Source organism: Mandrillus leucophaeus, unplaced genomic scaffold, assembly GCF_000951045.1.
Source record: "Mandrillus leucophaeus isolate KB7577 unplaced genomic scaffold, Mleu.le_1.0 Scaffold402, whole genome shotgun sequence".
In the NCBI taxonomy this organism is placed as follows: domain Eukaryota; kingdom Metazoa; phylum Chordata; class Mammalia; order Primates; family Cercopithecidae; genus Mandrillus; species Mandrillus leucophaeus.
This window is the reverse complement of record NW_012104277.1, coordinates 657,879-668,362: the sequence shown is the minus strand read 5'-3', so window position 1 is coordinate 668,362 and position 10,484 is coordinate 657,879. Positions and strand designations below refer to the sequence as shown.

The following is a 10,484-nucleotide window of genomic DNA, read 5'->3' as shown; positions in this document are numbered from 1 at the left end:
TGGAGCAGTTTGTTATTACCGGCCTTCTGAAGCCTACTTCTGTCAATTCATCAAACTCATTCTCTCCAGTTTTGTTCCCTTGCTGGCAAGGAGTTGTGATCCTTTGGAGGAGAAGAAGTGTTCTGGTTTTTGGAATTTTCAGCCTTTTTGTGCTGGTTTTTCCTCGTCTTCATGGATGTATCTACTTTTGGTCTTTGATGTTGGTAACCTTCGGATGGGGTTTCTGTGTGGATGTTCTTTTTGTTGATGTTGATGCTGTTCCTTTCTGTTTGTTAGTTTTCCTTCTAACAGGCCCCTCTGCTGCAGGTCTGCTGGGGTTTGCTGGAGGTCCACTCCAGACCCTGTTTTCCTGGGTATCACCAGTGGAGGCTACAGAAAGGCAAAGATTGCTGCCTGTTCCTTCCCCTGGAAGCTTCATCCCAGAGGGGCACCCACCAGATGCCAGCCGGAGCTCTCCTGTATGAGATATCTGTCGACCCCTGCTGGGCGGTGTCTCACAGTCAGGAAGCATAGGGGTCAGGGACCCACTTGCAGAGGCAGTCTTTCCCTTAGCAGAGCTTGAGCACTATGCTGGGAAATCCGCTGCTCTCTTCAGAGTCAGCAGGCAGGAATGTTGAAGTCTGCTGAAGCTGTGCCCACATCTGCCCCTTCCACCAGGTGCTCTGTCCCAGGGAGATGGGAGTTTTATCTATAAGCCCCTGACTGGGGCTGCTGCCTTTCTTTCAGAGATGCCCTGCCCAGAGAGGAAGAATCTAGAGAGGCAGTCTGGCTACAGAAGCTTTGCAGAGCTGCGGTGTGCTCCGCCCAGTTTGAACTTCCTGGCGGCTTTGTTTACACTGTGAGGGGAAAACCACTTACTCAAGCCTCAGTAATGGCGGATGCCCCTCCCCGCACCAAGCTCAAGTGTCCCAGGTTGACTTCAGACTGCTGTGCTGGCAGTGAGAATTTCAAGCCAGTGGATCTCAGCTTGCTGGGCTCTGTGGGGGTGGCATCCACTGAGCTAGACCACTCGGCTCCCTGGCTTCAGCCCCCTTCCCAGGGGAGTGAATGGTTCTGTCTCACTGGCATTCCAGGTGCCACTGGAGTATGGAAAAAAAAAAAAAAACTCCTGCAGCTAGCTCAGTGTCTGCCCAAACAGCCATCCAGTTTTGTGCTTGAAACCCAGGGCCCTAGTGGCGTAGGCACCTGAGGGAATCTCCTGTTCTGTGGGTTGTGAAGAGCATGGGAAAAGTGTAGTATCTGGGCTGGAGTGCACCTCCCTCAAGGCACAGTCTCTCACAGTCCCTTGGCTAGGGAAGGAAGTTCACCAACCCCTTGCACTTTCCAGGTGAGGCAATGCCCCTCCCTGCCTCGGCTCGCCTCCTTGGGCTGCGCCCACTGTCTAACCAGTCCCAATGAGATGAGCTGGGTACCTCAGTTGGAAATACAGAAATCACCCACTTTCTGCATTGATCTCTCTTGGAGCTACAGACTGGAGCTATTCCTATTTAGCCATCTTGCCAGTCACCTTTTTGAGATTTTTTTTTTTATGTTTAAATCTTTGCTCCATGTAGCATTTACTTTGGCATAAATATGTCTTCAATAGAGAAGTTTTACTTTCTTTAGTGAAATCTATGTATCTTTTCTTTTATGATTTCTGGCTTAGATATTCTGGTTTGTTTCTCAGAATGAAATTTCTTGGGAACAACGTGAGGAGTGGCCTGGAGTAGGACACACCCAGGTGGCTGGCAAGAAATCCCTCTGAAGAAGTCTCTCTCTCAGGGAAGGTCCATAATTTTTCATTACAGTTCAGCTCAGTCAACATCTACTAAGAACCTACTCTGTTCCAGAGACTGTGTTAAGTGCCAGGGGCACAGAGATGAGGAACATCTCTGCTTACAAGTGGGAGTGACAAATTTAGAAACAGAATGACAACACAGTGTGGTAGGTGCAATGAGCAAAAGGCATAAGGATCAATGAGCACACATAAGGGCGACTATCCAAGCTGAAAGGGAAAAGCCTATCTGAGAAGGCCTCCTGGAGGAGATGAAGCCTGAGCCGAGTTTGTTTTTCCCATTCGAATAACTAGAATATTAGAATAAGACAATTCAGAAATCATCTTCCAATTCAAATAACTCTTACTGTGTAACTTCATTTTGTTTATATGACACAATGCACAGCATATTACCTGCTAAGATACACACTTTCAATATCATTGAAAAGACAGAACTGGGACAGGAAGCTGCCTTAATCAACAACAGAATATACCTCCCAGACCAAGGGCAAGAGGTCTCCAGGGTAGGGACAACCTGGTGCACAGCGATTATGAGAGAAGACTCAAGTGGAACCCTAATTTCCCCACGCAGCTAAAAGCGGTTTACTGTTTCTGAAACTCAATCTAGAAGGCAGGGAACTTTAAGATAGGAGACTGGTTGCCTTCTATGACAGTCAGGGTCAGATTGTAAAGGGCCTTATGCTTTATGTAAAGAATGGGACATGAGAAACACTGAGGTGTTGTAAGTTGGGAAGTGTCCGATCTGACAAAAGAACTTGGAAATCATCAGCATGAGATGAGATTGCCCAGGGATATCAGGTTGCAGAGGATTTAACCTTTGCGGATCCTTGATCCCTTTGGGACGTGATAAAAGCTATGGATGCTCTTTCCAGAAAACTGAACATATTGAAAACCACACCAACATATACACAATTTCAGGGAATCCTCAGATTAAGAATTTTTGATATATAGAGGACTGAGAAGTAGCCTGAGGAAGTGGATATTCAAGGGATGGGAAGAAGATAAAGGGAGCAGGAAAAGGGCCAAAGAAAGATGACCCAAGAGGTACGGGAAGAGCCAGGACACAAGTGTTGGGAAGCTGTGGGAGCGCAAAGATCCAAGGAGGACATGATCAGCAGTGTTGAATGCTGAGAGACTTCAGCTAAGGTCAGCACTGAAACATGTCTTTTGCACTTACAGTTAAGAAATCACAGCTGAGAGAGGTGGCTCACATCTGTAATCCCAGCACTTTGGGAGGCCAAGGTGAGAGGACAACTTGAGCCCAGAAGTTTGAGACCAGTCTGGGCAACAAAGTGAGATGCCACCTCTACAAAAATTTTAAAAATTAGCTGGGTGTGGTTGTGTACGCCATAGTCCCAGCTACTTGGAAGGTTGAGGCAGGAGGATTGCTTGAGTCCAGAAGTTCAAGTTTGCAGTGAGTTATAATCACGCCACTGCACTCCAGCCTGGGTGAAAGAGCGAGACCCCATCTCTAAAAATAAAAAGAAAGGAAGAAAAATCATTGGTAATGGTATCGAGAAAAGTCTCTGCAGAGTAACTAGTAATGGTAGCTCCAGATATATATTTTTTAACCTGAGAATTATATAGGTGGCATCTAGGTGGAAGTAAGGGTAGGGGACTTGTCTTGACCCTGCATTTGCAGAGCACTAACACGTCAAATAATTGCCAATTGTCCAGAAAAAGTATTGAAGGGGCTTATGGAGATTATGTCTGTTTGTCCCTGTTGCCACCACTATGATGGAGTCAAAAGCCAGAAAGCAACAGTTGAAGGAATGATGTGAGGAAATGGAGAAGTTTGGTTTGTTGGGTAGGAGAGACCTAAAGGGCAGTTAAAATAAGGAACAAAAACAAGACGGGGATTTGTCTCCAAGAAGTGGACACATCCTGATATTTCTATGCTATACTTTAAGAAAAAGAGGGGAAAACAGAGAGGTTCAAGACACAGAGAGAAGTGGCTGAAGGGCCAAACATCCAGGAAGAGAGTCTGGACTTGAAGAGGAGGAGGGCCCCCCACCTGGAAGTGCAAGGTGAGGAGGCCTGTGGCTGTGTATAATTTCCTCTAAGTATGAATTGAAGTAGATCAGCCCCAATGGCCTCTATTTTCCCCATAACATAAGAGGTGAGGTTGACTGCTGAGAGAAAAGATGGGAGTTGTGTGGAGGACTGGAGGATAATCCCTGTCTTTTAGAATCCCTAATGAGAGATGGATGGGAGAGGAAGCTGAACAAGGACAAATTAAAGAACAGCTCAGCAGGCTGGTGATGGAGCAGTGTCAGTCACGCTCCCAAAAGGAAGCAGATGGCACATTCAAGTGCTGTAACTGAGGAGCATGTCCGAAAGGGAATATTCATCAAGCTGTGAACAGGAAACTTGTAAAGGACAGTGAAGCACCCTGGAACTAGCAAGAGTGGGGAGCCTTTCCCACCCCCAGACCTCAGGGGAAAGGGGAGGGAGCAGATCCCAGATCCAGAGGAATGGGTATAATTTAGGAGAGGGCTGCCACATTGGAACTCATACGGCACAGATGCTGACATTATCTGAAGCCAGGCAGCCTTCTCTCTCTCCAAGTTCTGGTGACTGTTCCATCCTCTTGTCCCAGTCCCAGGGGATTCTGCTATTATTTGTGGTTTCACTATACTCTTTCTATACTTTTATAAATATCTCTTTACTAGATTATCCAGTTTTAGTACACCATCTATTTCCTGAAGGAAACCTGACATATATGGTTCTTTTAAAAGACTAATAAAACAGACAAACTCTGGAAAGAAGAACAAAGGAGGAGATGAATAATATTAGGAATAAAAAGGGAGACAAAGGGTCGGACGCAGTGACTCATGCCTGTAATTCTAGCACTCCGGGAGGCCAAGGCAGGCGGATCACTTGAAGCCAGGAGTTGGAGACCTGCCTGCCCAACATGGCGAAAGCCCATCTCTACTAAAAAAAAAATACAAAAATTGGCCAGGCATGGTGGTATGCACCTGTAATCTCAGCTGCTTTGGAGGCTGAGGCAGGAGAATTGCTTGAACACGGGAGGTAGAGGTTGCAGTGAGCTGAGACTGTGCCACTGCACTCCACCCTGGGTGACAGGCAAGACTCTCTCAAAATAAGTAAATAAAAGGGGGTAGGAAAGACAAAGTATAGTTATAGCATGGATTTTTAAATACTCTTATACTATGAACAACTTTATGCCAACAACTTTGAAAATTTACAAGAAATGGACACATGGACAAATTCCTAGAAGATATATAACTTAAAACTCAAGAAGAAATTGAAAGCCAGACTAGCTCTACTGCTGTTAAATAACCTGAAACAATGGATTTAAAAATCTCCCCATAAAAGTGTTTTATGCAGCAAATTTAAATATTTCTAATGTCATTTTTTTTCTTTAAGAAAAATTGTTTAATAGAGACGGAGTCTTCCTATGTTGCCCAGGCTTGTCTTGAAGTCCTGGGCTCAAATGATCCTCCTGCCTCAGCTTCCCAAAGTGCTGGGATTACAGGTATGAGTCACTCTAATGTCTTTTTAAAATCTGATCCAACAATCCTGTGTACCTGTGTGTACTTCTTATTCTAGAAGAAGCTCTAAGAGGCTGTGGGAAGCATCTGCTTTATTCATTGTGTACCCCAAACCTAGCATAGGCTTGGCTTAAACTTAACATAATTAAATGATGGCAGGAAAGTTAGAACATCTAGAGGATCAGTAGACATATGAGATAAGGGCAGGGGACCTTCATAAAAAACAGTAGGTCCCAAGTGAAACTCCGAACAGCCAGGGCAGGGCTGTGATCTTAAAGACTGAGCCCTAATCCACCTGCTTTGGTACTAGTCAATACCAGAAGTCCCTTCAGAATGAAAATCTTCATGCAACAAGTTTCTCCTTAAGATCTATCTCTAAAACAACCTGATGAATCACCTCTAGAACACTGAAATTCACCATTTGGTCCTTTGGTTAATAGTGCCAAAGTACGTTATTAGGAAGTTCCTGAGAGAAACAGCTGAATAACATTACCAAAAAGGCCAGAACCTGGCCGGGTATGGTGGCTCGTGCCTGTAATCCCAGCACTTTGGAAGGCCAAGGCAGGTGGATTACTTGAGGTCAGGAGTTTGAGACAAGCCTGGCCAACATGGCAAAACGCTGTTTCTACTGAAAAAAATATATATATTCAAAAATTAACTGGGTATGGTAGTGGCTGCCTGTAATCCCAGCTACTCGGGAGGCTGAGGCAGGAGAATCTCTTGAACCTGGGAGATGGAGGCTGCCCAGATCATGCCACTGCACTCTAGCCTGGGTGACAGAGTGAGATGCTATCTCACAAAAAAAAAAAAAAAAAAAAAAAAAAAAAGGCCAGAACCCAATTCAGATATATGAGAAGTTTTTCAGTAACTTTCAAGCTACTTATATTTGTTCCCCCACCCATATCGTTTATGACCTGCAGTAAAACTTCTGAAACAAATATTTTCCTTTAAAGGCACCGAGAATCATGATCTTATCACGATGACAAGAGGATCCTAACTTTCATTTTTGATGTAGGGAAATTAACTTACTTTTTATTTTTATTCAGAAGTTCTACAAAGTCATGTGGGTTTCAGCTGGACACAGGATGTGGGCACAGAACCAAGGGTTAGATGAGGCTTGGGAGGGTGTTGGGTTTTGCCTACCAGGAGCAGCTATGGTTCTGTTTTTGTTGTTGTTGATTTGTTTTTACTTCTGAGCTTCTGGACCAGTTTGCCATTAGAGCAGCCAAGAAGATGTAAGATTGTGTATCTCATGCAAAAGTGTTTTTACCGTGAAGATCTGGCTTCCAAATTCACAGGGGTCTCTCATCAGTCCGAGCTGAGTAGCTGACTTAAGCTCACATGACCCGGTGAAGAGCAAGCATCATCAGGTGGACTTGAGGGCTTCAAGTACGCTGCCCTGAAGCACCAGGAACTTGGTTGCTAGGCATCCTCCCCAGGATCTACCCAGGACTTTCCTATCCAAGTTTGTTGAAGCAAAACCGAGGGATTAAATGAAATGCAACCTAACAAAGTACCAATGAAGGGTGTGGAAAACAGGGATCCTCTTTTTAAATATCTGCCCCCAAATATCAATCCCAATAAACTATACTAAAAACCATGGATGGCTAAAATGCAATTTATGTCTTTTCTCTGTTCAAGGATTTTTTTAATCATTAAACTATGTTCTCATATTTCCATCAGGCCCCAAAGGTTGGAGGATGCTGGCCCTTTAATGGGTAAGCAGGGGAGGAGCTGGGACTTTTAAAGGCAGGAGCAGCAAACAGGTCCCGGCCCAGGCTGCTATGAATAACTTAAACAGAAAGGGCAGCAACAGTCAGATGGTGGGTGTCGGCAGCAAGGCATCACCACACTCGGACGGTGACTGGTGATGTCCGTTGGGAAGTACTTCTCTTCCTTCTCCTAGCCTGTCCCTCATTTCTGTCCCTTTGTGGGACAGCTCCCTAGAGCTGAGCTGGGAGGGTGGGGGTTTATGGCAGTCTGAGACCCCAGGGTCTCTCTCCTCAAGACCATGGCCAAGAATTTTCTAACCATCTTGCTGGGAGGATTCCATGGCTGTTTTAGGGTGCCATATCATCCTTACTGACAATGGTGCCTCTTGACCTCTTTCTTGTCTCAGGTTTACCTTCCAGAGGCTGGCAATGCTCTTTCACTGGAGGACACAGCCAAGAAGGAAGTCCACCAGCCTACCAAGATGAAATGCCTTGAAGGTATCAACAAGTGGGCCGTGGTGTTATATAAATGCCCCAGCATGCAGAGCTTGCTGGTCTGTTTCATGTATGGGCTTGGATGGCCAGAGTCACCGGAAGTCGTTCCCAATTCTTCCACTTGCTAATTATATTACAGTGGGTGACTGAGAGGTCACTCTTCTGGGCTTTATTTTTCTCACCAACCTAGCAAAATTATCCATAACAACCCAGGACAGCCTCATATGACTATTAAATGAACATATGCACGTAAAGTATATGGCACACAGTAGGGTTAAATTGCAGTGAGTCGGGGCAGCTGGAACTTGTTCAAAGAGGCAACAGAAAGGGCGTTGGGTGGGGCAGAGCAGATGGAAAAGGCTGTGCTAGAACTTAAGCAATTGAAGAGGTGATGTGAAAGTGAAGGTGTTTGGTATCTGCCAGGTTCCTTTTGTTTGCTTTTTAAATTGTTATTTAGAGACAGGGTCTCACTGTGTTGCCCAGGCTGATCTCAAACTCCTGGGCCCAAATGATCTTCCCACCTTGGCCTCCCAAGTACCTGGGACTACAGGCACAAGCCACCACACCTGGCTCAGGTTTCATTTGACTTACTAGGGGATGGTTCAGGGGAACTTGGGAGAGGGGAGGCTGAGTTAAACCCACAGGACAGGAGGCATTATGTTCAAAGGTGGTGCTGGAGATGGCTTAAGAACAGAAGTGCTATTGAGTAGTAGCGTCTCTAGACAAGACTCACACCTGAGCCCCCATTTTACCTTCTCCTCTGGCCCACACTTAAACCAAGGGCCAGGTAAGACCTGTGGCCCTTTGGCTCCTGAGGAGGAGCTGGTGTCTGCCTGCCACTTGGAAAAAGAAGAAGAGAATGAAGGGGAGGAGGAGGAAGAGGAGGAGGAGGAGGAGGATCTGGACCCAGACCTGGAGCAGGAAGAGGAGGAAGAGAATGATCTTGGGGATCCAACTGTACTTGGTGCTGTCCATAACACCCAGGTACCATGGCAGGAGGGAATGGGAGAGGGTTGTCCTGAACTGTCTGTGGCTCACAGGCTGTCACTAAACATTCCTCTTCTCTTTTCCATCCTTTTTCAAGGCAAGTTCTGGATTAACACTTCGTTTTTAAGCCTTGAACCTGAACTAGGGACTCTCTCCTTCCCTCTTTCTCCTGTCTTCCACTTCATTTCTGATGCTGTTCTTGCCTTAAAACCAGGTCCTAGCAGAGCTGTGCATCGCCCACAGGCGGTGGCCCTGCTACTAGTGTTAAAGGTGAATCATCTTTGCCTGATCCTGGGCCTCTGTCTCACTAGTCCATTCCTGGTATTTGTTCCCTTGGATCCCATAACTAGTGGAGAAGGACAAGGACTCCCATGTAGGTATGAGGTGAATCACACCTTCCTTCAACCTACTACTAAGATACAGTAGTCCATGGTTTCACTTTCTGCCATTTCAGTTACCCTTGGTCAACTATAGTCTGAAAATAGGCGAGTATAGTACAATAAGGTATTTTAAAAGACTACATTCACATAAGTTTTATTACAGTATATCGTTATAACTGTTCTATTTGTATTGTTCATTTCTTATTGAATCTAATTTATAAATTAAACTGGCCAGGTGCAGTGGCTCATGTCTGTAATCCCAGCACTTTGAGAGGATTGCTTGAGGCCAGGAGTTCCAGACCAGCCTGGGCAACAAAGCAAGACCCTGTCGCTACCAAAAAAAACCAAAAAATTTCAAAAATTAGCCAGATACGGTAGTACATGCCTGTAGTCCCAGCTACTTAGGAGTCTGAAGCAGGAGGCAGGCTTGAGCTCAGGAGTTTGAGCCTGCAGTGAGCTATGATAGTGCCACTGCACTCCAGTCTGGGTGTCAGAGCAAGACCCTGACTCTAAAAAAAAAAATTTTTAAATATGAACTATCATAGGTGTGTATATATAAGAAAAAGCACTACACAGGGTTTAGTACTATCCAGTTTCAGGCATCCCTTGGGGGTCTTGGAACGTATCTCTCTTGAATAAGGGAGGACCACTGCAGTAGTCTTATTCCTCCCAGGAGAGGGAGAGGGATCCTGGCCCAGTTGACTTTGAACCTGAGGGAGGGCCAAGTTGCCACTGCCCTGGATGTTGGAATAGCTGGTCTTGCTGCCTCCGTCCACCTCCTCAAAAACACAGGTGAATGTAGAAGACACTACAGAGGCCCATTCAAGCCTGGTTCCTCCCTCCTGTTCCAGAGAACTCTGCTCAGCTCCCCTGGAGTCAAGGCCCCTGGTGTGCTGGGAATGTCACTTGCCTCCTTGCATTTTCTGTGGCAGGTGAGTCTACTGCAGCCTTCATACTGTGCATAGTGAGGATTCCATCCATTATGTTCAATCTGGCCCCAACTCTGGTCTGGAGTTAAGGCACCCAAAGTGAGGTATGGGTATGGGAGGTGGGAGTTGCCCCAGCATAAAGGAGCTTGATAAATGACAGAGGTGGTGTGCCCAACCATGGGCATGGATAGACACCTTCATATGTGGTACTAGGACAACTGGCCATGTGTATGAACAAGGACAAACTACTCCTGCCTTAGGCAATCTTTCAGTAGATGGCCAGCCCTTAGCTGGAAAGAGCACCTGCCCTTCAATTAACTGTGTAATGGGAACATGGCCTGGGGTAGAGGAATTCAAGAATGACGATATCCTGCAGGGAGAACTAGAAAGAATTAGAGTTTTCAGGAGGGCTTCAAGTGAGTCAGAAAAAGACAGATGAGTACTGCCCCAGCGGCTGAAAACAGCCCAAGAGAAGGCTATCATAGAGAGGAGAGTGAGAGGTGTTGACTTTCCAAATAGTAGGAAAAGCACATGACCCCACATTGTCAGGGAATAAAGAGCTGCTTCCTAGTCAAGCCCTGTTGAAATAAGGGTAGGGCTGGGTGTGGTGGCTCACGCCTGTAATCCCAGCACTTTGGGAGGCTGAGGCGGGTGGATCACAAGGTCAGGAGATCGAGACCATCCTGGCTAAC

The 10,484-nt window shown here is 46.0% G+C and overlaps 1 protein-coding gene across 1 annotated transcript in view; it reads left to right on the top strand.

The window, feature by feature from the left end:
• Positions 1–7,095: 7,095 nt before the first annotated feature.
• The window catches only part of PATL2 (protein associated with topoisomerase II homolog 2 (yeast)), an 11,423-nt gene continuing 8,034 nt past the window's right edge, over positions 7,096–10,484 (top strand). Inside the window, exons 1-4 of the mRNA XM_011992085.1 lie at positions 7,096–7,112; positions 7,409–7,499; positions 8,278–8,480; positions 9,715–9,795. Of these exons, the coding sequence (XP_011847475.1) occupies positions 7,110–7,112; positions 7,409–7,499; positions 8,278–8,480; positions 9,715–9,795 (378 nt within the window). The 5' untranslated portion in view covers positions 7,096–7,109. The remainder of the gene's footprint in view (positions 7,113–7,408; positions 7,500–8,277; positions 8,481–9,714; positions 9,796–10,484) is intronic.